Source organism: Heliangelus exortis, chromosome 1 (genome assembly GCF_036169615.1).
Source record: "Heliangelus exortis chromosome 1, bHelExo1.hap1, whole genome shotgun sequence".
Taxonomy (NCBI): domain Eukaryota; kingdom Metazoa; phylum Chordata; class Aves; order Apodiformes; family Trochilidae; genus Heliangelus; species Heliangelus exortis.
This window is the reverse complement of record NC_092422.1, coordinates 106,779,490-106,797,411: the sequence shown is the minus strand read 5'-3', so window position 1 is coordinate 106,797,411 and position 17,922 is coordinate 106,779,490. Positions and strand designations below refer to the sequence as shown.

General features: G+C 35.5%; 1 protein-coding gene across 7 annotated transcripts in view; it reads left to right on the top strand.

Moving 5' to 3' along the window:
* The window catches only part of ARL13B (ARF like GTPase 13B), a 51,010-nt gene extending 35,164 nt beyond the window's left edge, over nt 1-15,846 (top strand). For 3 of the 7 annotated variants that reach the window (XM_071756939.1, XM_071756941.1, XM_071756958.1), the window contains 6 exons: nt 2,039-2,241; nt 6,686-6,785; nt 8,042-8,270; nt 8,740-8,856; nt 9,243-9,386; nt 13,919-15,846. In XM_071756939.1, coding sequence (XP_071613040.1) covers nt 2,039-2,241; nt 6,686-6,785; nt 8,042-8,270; nt 8,740-8,856; nt 9,243-9,386; nt 13,919-13,995 — 870 coding nt within the window. In that variant the 3' untranslated portion in view covers nt 13,996-15,846. Of the gene's footprint in view, nt 1-2,038; nt 2,242-6,685; nt 6,786-8,041; nt 8,271-8,739; nt 8,857-9,242; nt 9,387-11,001; nt 11,046-13,918 lie in introns of all 7 variants that reach the window. The other 4 variants (XM_071756974.1, XM_071756948.1, XM_071756985.1 and 1 more) reach the window with 4 other exon arrangements.
* Nucleotides 15,847-17,922: the final 2,076 nt, after the last annotated feature.

The window sequence follows — 17,922 nt, the reverse complement described above, 5'->3', positions numbered from 1 at the left end:
CAAAATTCATAAGGCAGTTAATATTACTAACGTTTTTTCTAGAAAGTTAGGTCATAGTAGGGCATAGCTATGTTATTATTTCATGAGTCTTTGGGGACTTTTTCAGTCAGTGTATTTAACTATGCAACATAGGAATCATAAAAATTCCAAATTCTCAGTTGTTTTTTAAGGGATTTATATGGCAAAAATATTTTCTTTCTAAGAACATTGATTGACAAACATTGTCAATACGAAAGACCAGAAAGAGTGTAGTGTATTTTTCCAATACTTTAGAATTATTTAATTTATGAGATGCTGTTCTTGGTTACATTTATATCTGGGGTGTAATCATCAAAGAAACTAGATCACATACAAGTCATTTTAGCAGCTGAGAGGCTTATATACTCAAGTGGGCAGTTTCTTTCCCAGACTCATTCATTAGAGGTTGACCTAGTCCCATTGTATTTCAGTATGATGACTGAATAAGGGGTGAGTTTAAAAAACAATTGTTATAAAATTTTGGAAAAAAAAATAGGCAAGGACCAAAAATACTTTTGTTCTTATCTTTTAATCGGTTTTCTTAAAGATCTTTAAATTTCCCCACAAAATATTTTAAAAAATGGAAGTAGTAACTTTTTTCTCACTGTCACAGAATTTCAGTGACAATGACCTTAATAATTTTCTTTTTTAATATATTTGTATATTCTATATTTCTAAATCTAGGTTTTATAACTAAACTACACCAACAGTAATCTTTGTGTGACCTAGAAGAAGGTTGCCCTAGGCTATTATTTCCTCTTATTTTACTTTAGTTTTCTTAGAGAAACAGTATCATTGCTTGTACATCTTTTCTTTGATTAGGATCTTGTAGAGTACTGTAAGTGTTCTATAGTAAGCCACACTTATATTTAAACCTTAATGCAGACAAAGTAAGAATGTATGAAAATGCAGACTAGGTTTGGCACTCTGAGGGGACAAAACAAGTCTATTATTTTTTCTGTTGTAATTAGTACGTACCATATCCACTATGGTATCATATAAATGCTTGTCAAATGAAGAGAGAAGACAAAGAATTTTTAGGTTTTGATTTTGTTGTTTTTTTTTTTTTTTAATCTTTATTCATGATCACAGATATTCATTACAATCAGTGTGAGCTATTATTTTTTCATGTCCTGTTCATTCAATGTTTTCTTACCAGATGTGTGGTTTTTGTCACTGTGTGCCTCTTGATTCCTTCCAGACAATTCACTTACTTGAAGTGTTGCATCCAAGCTAGATGAAGTATTCCAAACTAATTTAACAATGGGTTTTGCACCCTTTTTACAATAGATTTGCCTAGATCATTGCTTGCTCTCTCTTGCTTGGTGATGGCAATACCCTGGCAGAAGTTTTACCCTAATCAAGCTGCATAATATTTTGCTTCATTCCTATTAACAATATCTGTCTGATCTAAAAAAATTGAACTGGTTTGACATTTTTTCTGACAAATTCACACTGGACTTTATTTATCCTTTAGTAAGGATAAGTAAACTGTAAGTCTAACATTTCTTTCATTAACTGAAGCTAATTTGATTCTCTTGCATCTAATTTTTTCAGTTTTGCTAGGTAAATATAACATAGGCTATTACAGAGCAGGAATAACACAGAACATAGATATTTGAAGCTTGATAAACTAAATTTCTATGGATATGCATAGAAACAGATGTGTAAATATATATGCATACACACAGCAGGTATATATGTAACAGTTGTGTGTTTATGTAGTATTGTCTATTTAAAATAAGGGTTTCAAGATAGACACACAAACATGGTTTTGGTTTATTCTGGTATTTTTGGAAAAGGACTAGAAAAATTAGAATTTGGCAGAACTAATGTGATTTGTATCTTGGCAAAAAAAGCATCTAAATTTATAGAGTACCTACGTTCAAATGTATTTCCCATACTTCTCAGTATTTTGCAAGCTTCAGAGTAAAAAGTAGTTTGGCTTATTTGTTGTTTCAGTCAAGGAATGTGATCTGAACCACAAATAATTTTCCTCTCCTTCTCTTTATTTTTGCAGGAACCTTGCTCAGCTGTCATGGGCTGTGGGAAGAAAATAGATAAATCAATAAAAAATGGCCTATATTGGCTTCTACACACCATAGCAAAAGATTTTGATGCCTTAAATGAGCGCATTCAAAGAGACACATCAGAACAAAAAGCATATGAAGAACAAAAGAAACTAGAACGAGCTGAGCGAGTGAGAAGGATACGAGAAGAAAGGTATTCTCTGTAATTTCACCTACCATCCCTTACTCCCTTTCTCTAAGACACCTGATTTGTTCCTGTATATAGAGCTTATGGGAACCAAGCTATCAAGGAATTAAAGCTTACAAGCCAGGAGCCTCCATATTAAAAGTAAGGACCTGAATACTAAAGCCTTTTCTTTAAGACTTATAAGTTTTTTGCCTGGTTCACCCTCTTTATTTTATTCCATATTATGCTGGAAGTGTACCATGAATGAGAATTGCAAGGTAGTTGCATAATAATTTTGGCCTTGCTAATATAACTTCACAGGAGGCTAGCCTAAAAAATAAATTCTGTCATTTAAGTTACATTCAAGTGGGCTTTAAAATAAACTTTTATTAACGTAGATCTTTTAACCCATATGTGAATATCAAAGACTAGATGTGAAACTTTGTTCAACACTATGCTTAATAAACTTCAGGATATCCAGCAGGTGACGTATGGAGGGACTTAAAAGTGTTTCATAGAGGGGAAGCAGGACCAGTAATTTATTACTTACCTGCAAAGCTCTTTGTGGTCATCAGCAGCCCACACAGCAGTTCACATAAGAGACTGCTGTGAATCATTTTACTGGGGCATTCTTACAAAATTCACTGAGAACCTGTGTCCCCTCATCTGCTCTATATATGTAAAAAATTGCAAGTCTCTGTTACTGTGAGAAGTGACTGTGAAGCTATTGTGAAGTGTCTTGGCTTGTACTCTTGCTCATCGAGTTTTCTTCAGCAAGTAAATTATTTAAGCATATTTTAAACACCTGTAATTTGACACTGTCTCCATACATATTTCATAAACATAAAAAAAATTCATATGCTGTTAGTCTGCCAGGTATGTGCATAGACAAAACTTTCTGGCCATCACATAGAATCATCATGTTTGGAAAAGACCTTGAAGGTCACAGTGTCCAACCACCAAGCCACTGCCCACCCCAAAAAAAAAAAAAAAAAAAAAAAAGGCACCAGGCACCAGGCCTGTAAGAGCATGTCCTGATGTGCCTCATCTCCATGGTTTTTAAATACCTTCAGGAATGGTGACTCCACCACCTCCTTGGGCAGCCCATTCCAGCACCTAACTGTTCTCTCAGTAAAGAAATTCTTCCTAATACGTAGCCTAAACCCTGGCTGGTGCAACTTCAGGCCATTTTCGATGGTCCTATCATCATTTACTTGTGAGAAGATGCCAACCCTTACCTCCCTATAACCTCCTTTCAGGTAGCTGTAGAGAGCAGTAAGATCTCCCCTCAGCCTCCTCTTCTCCAAACTAAACATTCCTAATTCCCTCAGCCTCTCCTAATAGGACTTGTTCTCCAGACCCTTCTCCAGCTTGGTTGCCCTTCTTTGAACCTGCTCCAGCAGCTCGATGTCTTTCATGTAGCGAGGGGCCCAGCCCATGCTGGATTGTGTTAGGTTTATGCCATGTTGAGAGGTGTAGCAAGGAGGACTGACACAGAAACATATCTCAAGGAGATTTTCCAATGGAACGGGCATTTTCCATGTATTCTGTTCCTGCTCAGTGATCTTGATTGTATTTATTTTTTCATTGGAAGAACTGGTTGGGTCTGACTTGGGATAAATGCTTTAAAGTTTGCTTAACTGTCTTAGCAGAAAGCTAACTAATAATTTCTTCTGGTTTTACCTACTTCTGAGAGCTTGTCTCATATATAAAGAGTGGCCTTAATTCTCATTATGCTGGCTTGTATCAAATCAGTTTCTTACTATAAGAATCAGGTTATTCATGATTCAAGTGTAATTCTCTTTCATTTTGTGTTTTAATAATTCCCCAGACTGCTTTTTGTTTAGATCTGCTTCCCTGAGTGTTTTCTCAAAGTGCATTTCCTCCACACTACATCAGTAGCAATCTTATTCCAAATGAAAAACCATGGAGAAGTAGTGCAAATAAGTTTTAACCCAGTACTGGGCATTCCTTCCTAATATCATTTCATGGATAGACCAGGGACCTCCTTTTCGTTCACATCTCTGCCTCTGAGCAACAGAGTGACATTCTTTCTCAGTACTTGCAGTTGTAACATAGGGTGTAACAGTGGCATCCTATGTGTGAGTACCATCAGATTGATTACTAAAAAGTGTTTCATGAGCATATACTTTAATAATGAAATAATATTTAACACATAGGAGTGTTAACATTTTTTAAGTGGAAATATGGTTGATATATAGAAAATAACTAGTTCTGGTGCAGCAAAAGACCTGATGAGATGCATCCCAATTCCCAGAGTCCTGGGGGAATTGGTAGATGTAATGGCCAGGCCACTCTCCATATTTGAAAAATCATGGCAGTGAGGTGAAGTCCCTGGTGACTGGAAGAAAGGAAACAATAATGCCCATTTTTGAAAAGGATAGAAAGGAGGATCCTGGGAACTATCAGCTGTAATTAGCAACACCTGATTGCCTCATTTCACTACAATCAACCTGTCAGCCTCATTTTTGTGCCTGGGAAGATCCTGGAATAGATCCTCCTGGAAGACCTGCTAAGGCACATGGAGGACAGGGAGGTGACTCAAGGCAGTCAGCATTGGCCAAATCCTGCTTGAACAACCCTAGTGGGTTTCTACAGGGGAATGACAACCTCAGTTGACAAGGGAAAAGCAGTGGATGTGATCTGTCTGGACTTCTGCAAGGCCTTTGATACAGTCCCTCACAATATCCTACTCATCAAGTTGGAGAGATACAGATTTGATGAGTGGATTGTTCAGTAGATAAGGAATTGGCTGAATGGTTGCCTCTAGAGGGCAATTGTTGATGGCTCAAAATCCAGGTGGAGACCAGTGACAAATGGTGCCCCTTAGGGTTCCCCTCTGGGACCTGTATTGTTTAATATTTTTACCAACAATACAGACAGCAGGAGTGAGTGTACCATCAAGAAGTTTCTAGAGGTCTTTTCCAGCCTCAGTAATACAGTGATTCTGTGAGTGGTGCTGCCAGTAAGCCAGAAGGATAGGATGTCATCCAGAAGGACCTGGACAAACTGGATAGGTGGGCCCAGGTGAACCTCATGAGGTTCAACAAGACCAAGTTCAAGTCCTGCACCTGGGTTAGAACAATCTTCACTAACAGTACAGGCTTGGGGATGAGGTTTCAGAAAGCCCTGCAGAAAAGGACACGGAGGTGCTGGTGGAAAGAAAGCTGGACATGAGCCAGCAGTGCATGCTTGTAGCCCAGAAGGCCAATTGCATCCTGGGCTGCATCAAAAGAAGCATGGCCAGAAGATCAAGAGAGGTGATTCTGCCATTTTGCTCTGCTCTGGTGAGACCTCACCTGGAGTACTGTGTCCAGCTCTGGAGCTCTGAATACAGGAAGGACATGGACCTGATGGAGCAAGTCCAGAGGAGGGGCATGAAAATGATCAGGGGGCTGGAGCACCTCTCCTACAAAGGCAGACTGAGAGCTGGGGTTGTTCAGCCTGGGGAAGAGAAGGCTCAGGGGAGACTTTATTGTGACTTTCCAGTATCTGAGGGGGCCTACAGGAAGGCTGGAGAGGGACTGTTTGCAAGGACCTGTGTTGATAGGATGAGAGGCAATGGTTTTAAATTAGGTAAAAGTAGATTGGATGTTAGGAAAAAATTCTTTACCCTGAAGGTAGTGGAAAAATGGAACAGGTTGCCCAGGGAGGTAGTTGAAGAGTCATCCTTGGAGATACTCCAGGTGAGGCTTGACAAAGCTCTGAGCAACCTGATCTAGTCCCTGCTTACTGCAGGGAGGTTGGACTAGATGACCTTGAGAGGTCCCTTTGAACCCAAATTATTCTATGATTCTGTGATTCTTAACTTCTGTGAGTCTAGTTGAAACAAACCCTTTTACTCCCTAAATTAGTCTTGCACCAGATCTCCAATATGTATATTAAGGAGAATAAAAACCATGAGAAATGGAGGTATTTTTAATAATCAAAGAGGTTTTGGAGAGTCTGGTTTCCCAACACATGGTTTTATTTTTTAAGAACTTTTAAATACTTTGAAACAATTGTTATAAAAATTACTTGTGTGAACCTTTCAGTATACTGTTGAACAATCAAAACCTTCCAATTACAGATGTATTCTGTCACATATCCTTTCCTCAGAAACTTCTTCCATTTCCTGAAGTGCTGATTGGACATCCTGGCACATAGCAGCATGTGTTTTTACCTCTGCCATTACATATCCATGTGCTTTATTGATGTTAGCCTGACATTGTGATTTCTTTAGAATGTTCCTCAAAATACAGAAGCATATTGTAAACATCTGTTGGCATAAATTGAAGGATAAGTTAGGTGACCTAGTTGTTCTCTATTCTGTAAAATTTATGGCTTGGCTTCTTATTGTTCATCCTCCCTCTTTCCCTTCCCCCCCCAAAAAAAACCCCAAACAACTCACCACCAACCCCTGAAACACTCAACTGACGAAAACAACATAAACCCAAAAACAACAACAAAGGGAAAGAGAAGAAGGAAGAAGTGGTGCACCTGATGAGGAAGACCCAGAGCCTGGGAACTGTGAAAACCCCTTCCAGCCTATATCAACTGTAATCTCTGAGGTATGAAAATAACTGGAAACCTGGATCATTTTAGACTTACCACCATCAAATGTCTTAGAAGTAATAAGAAAAATGGTTCATTTTGAAGAATTGTTTAAAATCTGTCTGCACAGCATTATTTATTTGTTCATTTATTTGAATCTTGGCAGTCGTATTTTGTGTGCATAAAATCAATGCTTTCATTTTACTAAAATCCCCTATTATTTATTTGAAGACAAAAAGTTTTGTAGATGCAGTAAAAAAAAAAAAAAAAAAACTAAGCCCAAAGTATTGCAACCATGATTGAACACATTCTGAATTAAACTACTGGATATTCAGAAGGGGAAAATGAATTGAGGTCTTTTAGCTTCATAGAGAGTGTCTAGTGATGTAGTGAGTTTCATAAAATCTTCCTGACTACTTCAACTATTTAGAATTTTGAGCGTAACTTTTTGTTGTTGTTGAAAACTAAGACATTTTAGAAGTTTTCTTAGCTTTGAAGTATGAAAAGCATGTTTATATATATGTAGTTTCTTTAACCTGTATTTCTGAGTTCAGGTAGATCTAATCTATTTACGATGACTTTTTTTATTCAGTTGACTTGAGATAAGATAATCTTTAGAAACACATAAATTCTTAGAGATTTTTCCAGTAATTCAAACATTTGCTTCTCTCCAGAACATATCCATATGTCTTGTAATGTCTTATACTTGCACAGTACTTCACTTTAATAAACGTAGAGTATGAAGAGAAAGGTATAGCTGCAAGTATTACAGTGATGGTGAGTTAGTGTTGTAGAAGCTGTGAAACAGACCATTATTTACGCTGTATGATACAGTTGGTTTTTGACCAAATTATGGTAGAACCCTGAGTTCTGTGTATGTATATTTTGTTTTTACTAAAACATTCAAAATGAAGAACTTTCAATAATTTCCTGAAATTATTTTAAGAGGAAGAAATGTTAGAAGTTTTCTAAACTTCAGCTCAGGACTGCTAATGTTGTTCATTTAGCTAAGCATTTTCTGTTGTCATATGACCAAAAAGAAAGCAAGAAAACAGATTATAAACCTAAAAATAATTTCTTTTGCTGTTAATTTTTTCTTCTCCGGACAGGCTATTGGAAAATTATTTTCTTCACCTATTTGAAAATACTTTCTATGCTAGATATGGGGCAAAAATATTTTAGGAATATTTTAATTTTTAAAATAACATTTCTGTCTTATTAGTCAGTTTACAGCATTAGAAGTTGTTTAAAAAAATCTTATGCTTTTTGTTAGAATGAAAAACAAATTGAAAAGGAAAAGAAACGGCAAAGGCTGGAGACTGAAAAGACTACGATTGTCTTGAAATCTCAAACAAAGCAGGAACAAATGGATGCTCAGCACTTATCAAGTAGCAGTAGCCAAAATACAAATGACAGTAGACTTGAAATGTGCAATTCTGCAACGACACAACTTTTGCAGCATGAAGAGAATGAGCAGCAAGGCTCAGAATGCTTTGACTCAGGTAAGACTTCTTCCTTTAATGTCTGTCATGTGTTAATATTGTTTTTCATGTAGTTCTTCCCTTTTCCTGTATGTATTATTTTTTATGATACCACACATCAGTTTATTCCGTTGAAAACACAAAACTTCACTATTTGGTTGTGTTAGAAAATCTGCCTTGAAAAAGTGTGTATTGGTGTGACTGATACTGTTTCTGAAAGTAGGCTCATTTTTGTCATAATAAAGTATGTGGTTTGCTTTCCATTAGTAATAAGCTAAGTTGAATTTCTTTATTAAAACATAGAGTTTGCCTATATCTTATGCTTACAAATTATTTTCCATAACAAAATGTTGTGTAAATTTTACATTTCACATAATTTTCTGCATAAGTTTGGACTGAGAACACCAATGTATAATATTTTTAAAAGTATCTAAGGTATTCTCTGAATATATCAGCATGATATGTAATGCTTTGTTTCTGTTTGGTATAGATAACAGTAAGAAAAAAAGTAAAAAACCAAAATTAAAAAGGGGCCACAGAGTAGAGCCTGTAAATTCAGATGACATTATTCCCAAAAATCCTACACCACCACCAGCTCTTCCACCAGGTAAGTTTACTAACCAACACTGTTTGATGTCTCAAGTTGTGATTGTTAATTCTTCCATAAGTATTCCTTTGTGAATGCAGAAACTTGAATGGGCTTCATACAAAGATATACTGCCAAATTTTACTCTAGGAAATTTTTATTGCAATTTCCCACTTAATGGTATGACTTTTCAGCAGTATTGGTCCTGTTCCTTGGGGAGGATGTTAATATTATCACAGAAAAGTCATGAACTTGACTACTCGGTGGTGAAAAAGTGATTAAATTATCAATATTTTTAAGGGTTAACTGGCTTACTTTCAAAGTACATAATCAAAATTCACCGTATAAACAATATATGACATACTTTTGGGATTTCTAAATGCATTGATTTCTGATTTCTCCTGAAGATAACTGGCTTCTGTACATGTCATCAGAATCAAGTGCAGCCGTGGCATGTTTTGACTGTCTTTGTTTTTCTTTAGTTGGCTGGGGAACTCCTAAACTTAATAGACTTCGAAAACTTGAGCCTCTTGGTGAAACACATCAAGCTGGTAATTGAAAATATTTGGGTTTTGTACATTTTTTAAAGCATTCTCCATTGTTCATTCACTTCTATATTCATTTCATTTTTCATTCTTCATCCTTTTGTTTTGTTTTTTAATTTCCTGATGCCAGTTTTCATTGACCAAAAGCTAACTCTTTTGCTTAGATGAAAGCATCTTTTTGATTTTTCAAGACATGTAGTTTTTTTACCAAAAACTAAGTTCTCTCAGATTCCCATATAAAGTTTTGAAGTGTATCAGAAGCTGTTAATGATCTGAAGTTATTTTCACAGGAGCATGAAGTGAAATATTTTAATGTGCCATATAACAAAGAGTAAGAGGACCAGTTACTGTAAGAGTCCAAACATATATTGCATTCAAAATGGAAGTTTGAAAGCATATTATTATTATTATAGAGTTCATTGTTATCCAATGCAATGGGGACAGGAGTTGGGTTACCTTCATGCTGGAAGAAATCCAGGTACTTAGCAGGGAGAATACTGCAAAAACACATAAGCAGGGCTGCAGAGATCTGGCAGGGCTTGGCATCCATAATGACCTTCAGGCTGCTTCTGCACTAAGCTGTCAGTTTCCACACAAATCTCATGATCTGATCTGGAAGTGCTGACAGATCTACAGTGCTGAACCCAAATGGGCCCCGGGTATTTCTGTAGTTCTGTGAACCAAAGCCTACGTCCAGAGTAAGGTGACTCCTTGTGTTTCCTTCTGAGGTAGTCTAAAAGGGCTGCCTACTGCTACTGTTTCCATGTGGCTTTAAAAGCACAGTCTAGGAATTTTGGCAAAGCTGTGTAGGTGTTTTCTCCTGCAAAGGAAAGCTAAAGACATGAGCATGTATGAAGTAAGTGCAATATGTCAGAAACTTCAAATGAGAGCCTGCAGTCCCAGCTATGATGAAAAGCCTGACATAAATTTGCTTGCAGAAACAGAAAACTAGGTTATTGATCTTCAAGGAGAGATGTCAGTGGTAAAGCTTGGGATCTGCTGCTCTACCTGAAGAGCCAGTGTCCCTAGAAGTTCACCAGCTGATAGAAGAAATAAGTTAAATAACTGAAAATGTCATAGTAGACAGGTTCTTGATTTCTCAGTAATTACTTATTTTCATTTTTGGAAGACTATAGACGTTTTTCATATGCTTCTACTGCCTCTTTTTCAGTTTTAGATGATAGTGTCTTCATATTTTTCTTAAATTTTTCATTTTCAAATTTTGAAAAGGCAAGTGAATATAGAGATATCTGGAGTAATATGAGAGGACAAGAACCAAACTAAAGCAATGGTAAAACTTCTACAAATTGAACAAAGAGAATGTTAAATGAGGAACTTGCAGAGAGAGGAATTCAGTGTGGATATAGTGATCCTTGAGCTGTAACTCTCACTCAAACTGATTTTACTGCTGTCATGTAGTACAGCACCATATAGACATTTCTGCTGAAGTTATGAAGCAACAGAACATGGAGCTTCTCTACCAAAGAATCAGAAGAGGCCTAAAGGGGAATCAGCATCCCTTAAAAACTAGATATTTATTTTTTCACAGGAGTGAAATTCATATGAATAAAATGTAATTTCTAGTTTTAATCATAAAACTATCTTGCTCTTTTTTTTAAAGGCAAATAAAGAGAAGGCGGCAAGAAAGAAAAGCCAGATGAAGAGGTAGGGAGGGGAAGAAAGGGGTGTTACTTGTATCCCTGCCCAAGGGAGGTGTTACATTTTATAGCAAGAGCGTGGGTGGGACAGAGAAAAAGAACCAAAATGCTTCAGCTAGCTTCCCTATTCACAGGTGTGTAAGTTAGTAACCTGAGATATATTAACATAATCAATTTGTAAAATAAGTGTAATAGTGGAAGTATTTTGTAATCTAACCATGGCAAATTTGTTAGTAGGGGAATTCTTTTTTTTTTTTTTTTTTTGGAATGGAGGTGTTGTCACTGAGATCAGAGGAAACTGTAAATGCTCAGAACTTTGCTGCTGAACTTAAGACATCGCCTGCTCTTTGCTGAGATCTGGGATTTTTTAGGAATTTTGAAACACAAGATTCCCACAGATACACAAAGTCCTGAAAAAGCAAAAAAAATCCATGGGGAAAACCATTATTTATAAATATTTATAAATTAAAAAAAGCTATAAATACTAAAAAAACTATAAATAAAAAAAACTTCACATGCATGGTTCATCAGTGTCAAGCCATTAGTTAGATTCTGATATCAAAGATCATCAATTGCTTATTTTTCTTCATGCAGTTTTTTGGGGGTTGGGTTGGTTTCTTTTTGGTTTTTTTTGTTTTTTCACTCAGACCATTAGAGAGCATTTAGATCTGATTTTTAGCTTGCCATCTCTCCTTCCCTATTTTCCATCACACAACTGTGTTTTTCAAATATGTTTTTACACAAATGTTTTTCAAAAATGTTTTTACACATTCTGCAGATGGAGAACTGGCTTCTGCTTGCAAACTCCTGAGTTTCCTTAAGACCAGTGAAACCAACCTTTAGTCAGTGTTTGAGAATATTCCCTGAATTGAATCTGTCTGAAAACCAACTTCTCTTTGGCTATCCTTTCACCAGAGAATTTTTTTTCCTGGCTTTGTCCACAGTTCATTGTAAAGGTGGTTTTAAAAGCTTTTCAGGCATTTAACTTTTGTGAAGTAAAAAGGCCTGGTATCCTTATTGGCTTCATTTATGTAATTTATATAAGTGCCTTGAAGCCACAATTTGCAGTGAGAGCTTTTTTTTTTTGTTTGGTTGGTTTTTTATTCCTTGTGCATTTTCTGAAGGGCATTGTTTTCTGTAGAAATGCTGCATTCTGCTGAACCATTTGCTTTGACAAAAACCTTTCTATATGGGGTAAATGACCACCTACCTTTGTGTAGATCAGGCTGAAAAAACTCAATTTCAGTAGGATGCCCAGTTCATGCTTTTGTCAGGACTCCACTAAAATTGTTAGTGTCCATAAGAGCAGGCAAAGGAAAAAAGTATTTAACAGTCTGCTTTTAAAAGTTTAAGGCCTTAAGCTATTCACAAAGGTTATTTTCAGAAGTACCCTCAAAGTCTGTATCCAAAAGTGGATCAATGAAATGTTTGATAGCTCTTCAGCCTAACTCACGAAACTTTTTTAAGCTTCAAAACAGATAGAACTTTTTTGTAATGTTTATTTCTGCTAGTCCATGGAGAGACACACAAACAGGTGTTTCTCAGTATTCCCATGCATTCTAGAACAGATCTTAGGGTAGCAGTTATGCCTTTGATTTTGTCTTGAAAATTACTTTTTTGGAAGTTACAGATATGTGGAAAATGTTGCTGATAAAATTAGTGTAGTCTGAGGTTGAGACAACCTCCAGAAGTATGGTTTTTCATGCTAGGTGTTCTCAGAGACATAAATCTTTCTTAATGATTTAGTATGCAAACTGAAAAATGTGTTATGAGCAGGCTATTTAGTTTATACATTGAGTCATTATTGTGTCATTCTAAGCAGACAACATTATGTTGGATATTTGGGCAGAGAGAGTCAGGAAACTGACTAATAAAAACATCCATTGTACAGGTTTTACATGAACTACAGAAAAGTTACATTATTTTACTGATTAAATGTATGGATAACTAAAATCTCTATCCTACACACATGTACACATATTAGAGTAATGCAGCTTTCTTGTTGTTCTTAATTTTAGCCCAGGAATTAATTGTAGCACAGACTATTGTATATGTAGAACAAGTAGAATATCTTTTTCTTGGAAAAAATATTTATTAAAGCTAATTTTATCTGGCAGGCCAACAAGCCTTTGCTGGGGAGGAGGTTATTCGCACAAACAAGATTGAGATTTCAATTCTTCAAAAAGCTGCTTTTATTTTTGCTTGATTTCAACCTGTTTCCTCTGACCATACTTCATGATATTATTTAGCTTGTGCATGTACCAGTCTGCATGTTTCTTTTCTATCGATTAACAATGTTTGAGAAAACTTCGTATTATCTTTTGGTGTACTTAATAACTACCATTTTTAATACTTTAAATGCCTTTATTGTCAAAAGCAAATGTTGCACTTTTATCTAAGAATTCTTAACCTAGTTTTTTTAGCAAGTTAGTATGGCTTTTAAGTTAGATGCCATGCATAAATGATCCAAAAATTTTTGACGCTGCATGATATTACTGCCACTTCAGAGGTAATTGCAACTCAGCTTTTGTTACAGCAGCATTCAAATTTTGATACTTCATTTTTTTGATTGTTATTTGTATACTTTGGATGTCTCATTTCTTAATATTTAGGGTTGTTAACAGATTATTTTGGGGCTTGATCTTGCAAATGCTGATGAATTTATTACAAAATGTAATTAAACCCTGTTGTGGCCAATACACCTCCAAACATTAATTAGCACTATGTATGAAAGTTGCCTATAGGAATTAGTTGTAAACTTGTAGGCTACCTACCTTTCATTAAGGAAGCAGCAATTTACTGTACCTAAACAGCCTTTAAGCAAGGGAGGTGGTAAATGACAGATTAATGTGTTTTTCTTCTCTGGCATTTCTTATGCAGATTTCTATGGAAAGCCTCTGCCCCCGCTGACTGTACGCCAAAGACCTAACAGTGATACCCATGATGTCATTGCTTAACTGGATCACAAATATCATTAAAAAACATTATATAAAAAATTTATCAGGAACATCTTTCGCCCTTGGTGGAAACTTTTAAAATTTACAGTCTATTGGCTTGTTGCAAACTAAGTTTGTGACAATTAAGCGTGGAGTTTGTTCTCTCATGCTTAGTTGATCAGACTGTCATTTACTTTTCATATCACCAGCGGTTCTTCAGGATTTAGCAAGAATTCAAGAAAGGTCTATGTGTCCATGGATGCTCATGTGAACACAGCATTGAATGTTTGTTTGGTCTATTTGTGAAAAAATACATAGCTGTGAACCTGAAGAAAAATATCTTCAACGTCACATAATAATGGATGTGTTCTCATCAAGACCTTTCTCCAGGTGCTGCATGGTGGTTGGTATTTTTGCAGCCCATAAATGGTTCTAAAGCATTGTGTAAGTAAAAACGGGAAGGTTATGCAACAAATCTTGAATATATTTTTCTAACTTTTTAAAAAATTATTTGAAAGTTTTAGTAGATGTGTAGCTAATGCCAATAAAAATGATACCTAGAAAGCTTTAGAAAGCATACAAGTAGCGTATGTTTGTCTCTCACTTTTCTCTTACATTAATGGTACCTGTTATTAGGGATTATATTACCATCTAAATATTTTGTATTTCTGACAATCAGGGAAAGGGGGAAAGTTAGAAGGAAAAGTTCAAATTTTTTTTATAAAAATAATGCTATTTGAATTGTCTGCAAGTTTTTTTATCTGTTTCTTTTGTTAGCTGAGTTTGGCATAGGTAAAAAATGCTGTTGGAAAAATAGAGCTGAATATTGTATTGTCTACTACATCACACATGAAAATTGCACATAGTAGAAGTTTTGCACTAATTCAGTCACCATTTCTGATGGAAAACTGAATCAACCAATATGCATATAAACTCCAGCACTTTTTAATCTTGATAATACTAAAATACCATCTTGAAAAAAAAGAGATTTCAGATTTTTATGGACTTAGGTAGCATTTCCATGTAATGTGTTAATTTTACATTTTAAAAAAACAACATGCAAGTGATAGATAAACAGCAGGGGTTACAGGTGGATATATTAATATTGAAATGGTTTGTATGTGCTGTTTCTCCTCTTACATCAGAGACAACCATCGGTATATTTTGTAAAGTTACATAATTATTCCACTTTGTTACAATATGGATGAAACACCCATTCAAAGATGTTTTTTTAAGGAAGTATTATGTGATTTTCTGTTATGCTCTCAGTCTTCCATAACATGGTATTTCTAAATTATTTTAGTAGATGTTCAACCATTGCAATGTGTGTATTCAGCATTTTGACATTAGAATTCTTTACCATATACCCCTATACAACTATGAGTTACATAAATAAACACCTACCATATTAATAAAAAATGAAATCATTAACAAAGATTTGTAATTAATATGGGGGAACAGTGTTGTGAATCTTAAGCTTGGAATGGGTGGAAAGGGATATTCCTCTTTAGTTTAAGGTTGAGTTAGTTAAGGGTGAGTTACAGAAAACCATGCTGGCTTTTAGCTATGTTACAGGGTTTTTTTTTTACTTTGAGGCTCTAAATTTGCAGACTTTTTTTTTTTTACAGCTTCAGTTTCTAATAAATTTATTACCCTTTTATTTTAACACTAATGTAAAATAAATTCATGGAAGTCTAATAAGACAAAGGTAAATATTGCTGTGGACACAAAATTGGAGAAACTGAAATGTACAGTGTTGAAATGCCTGTTATGTGTGTGTGGACATATGAATCAGTTTCTGCTTTTAAAATAAATTTTTACCAGTATGTGACCAAAGTAATAAAAAATGTTTTATACAGTTTTGTTTAGTAACATGCTTTGTGATTGTTTACTACAGTAGTTTTTTCAGTAATTTATACAACCTTGACTTTTTATTTGCTCAATGACATTTATGTGTAGAATAAAACTAATCAACTAGATCCACGTTTCACATATAATCATGAATTTCAGAAGCAAGTTTAGTCATAAATATTTCATGGCTGCAACTCTCCTTTACACTACTAAACTGTACAAAATTAGGGACATTATATTGGAGTTTTCACATATTTTTACAACTGCCATGTGGTCAAACTTAGAATGTATTGATAGATTGGCACTATGTATCTGTGCGTACATATGCAGTACCTTGGTATTTGTACAGTGGTAAGTTGAGGGGTAATAATTATTCCACAGATTACAAGATTTCATCACGTTTTGATGCTTTTTGTTGTTTATAGCATCACTACATTCCATTAAGAGTATTTGTACTTAAGTATGAGTGGTAAGTACACAGAAATATGCTGCATTAGCAGAACGTTTTGCATTTTTGATGTACAGCATTTTAATACTTCTTAGACCAAATATTTCAAAGGTAAGTTAAATGTATATTCTGAGATAAGGCATAGTAATTTTCATGACCTGTAATCAGTGACCAGGTAATCAGTGCTTCAAAGTAAGTTGATCGTTGTCTTCCTTTTTAACTAAAACATAGAATCCACAGAAGGACCTTACTCAGAGATGGAAAGATCCTATATAGGAAATAATAACTATAGTTTTATTATTAAAGTTATGTGTATTTGCTATCCATTATGATTAGTTTCACATTTGTGATGTGGTGTTTGCATGTAAATGATGCACAGGAAACGAGGAACAGTCACACTGAGGCCAGACAAAAGCACTGCAATTTTAGAGGAATCTCTGATAATTTTATGTGGTTTTTATTTCATTTTCATGATCCCGAAAAAGAATCAAAAAGCTTTAAGAGAACTGGCTGCCACAGACAGCTGATCCAAGCTTTCTAACACCCCTCTCCTGAGCTCTGTTTACAAGGATGAAGACAGAAGCAGCAAGGAACACCCAGAGACCTGTGAGGCAAGTGTAACACAGGAGCACAGAGACCTCCCGGCCAGCTCTTGGTGTGGCCGTGGACAGCCTGACCCAACAGGCTTTAAGCCCACGTTATTGCTCACCTTCTGAGCTATAAATTCTCTATGAGCTTTATAAAGGCTGCAGGGATTATCCTTTCCTTGAAAGCCAGAAAACTTGCGACTGGACTTCAGAGGCCTATCTGTCACTTTAAAAATGGATTTTTCAGTTTTGCTATTTTAGCTGACTTTTAAAATAAGGTCACCATGAATGGTCTCATGGCAGTTTTCCTCTCCAGTCAAAACCAGTATATTTCCTGAGAACAGTTATTTTTTAATATAATGATGTCACATTAGAAAAGATTGATGGACAGTAACAAAGCAAGTGACATAGCCTTTTTCTATTTCTTTTTCCCTTTAAATAACATTCAAATGGTATTTGAATGGTTGCAAGCTGAGTACTATAACTACAGGATGCTACCCACTCACTAACTCTCTACCATAATGTCTGCTAGCTTCCTAGCTTCTGGAATTCATTCAACTTAAACTACTTCACTAATTTGAATAGAATATTGTCCAACAGTATTTCAATAGATGCATCTGTAAGTGGAGCAAGGATTTACTTTTCAAGTGTAATTTGAATCAAGTTTATCTTGCAATAGAATAATCTGTGATTGGTTTTCTGAGTATTTTGGAGAGTAATTTTGTTGTTTTGTTTGGTTCTGGTTTTTTTTTTTTTTTTTCTTTTCTATTTTTTCTCCCTACTCTTTTCTGAAGATGTATTTTGTTTCTGTGGGATTGCTCTGGTAATTGCTCTATAGTAACAAAACCTGTGGTTCCCAGAAGATTTTAGAGAAGTGGACCATGGGATGGCTAGCAATCTATGTATATTACTCCCTTGTGAGTATTAAGATGACTTCATATTCTCCTCCTGCTGGGCTACTGGAAAGACTGAGTGATAATGAGTAACAAGAAATGACGTCCTTGCGGCAACACAAGTACGTGGCTTAGATTTGTCAAGACCAACAAAACCAGGTGAGCCTGA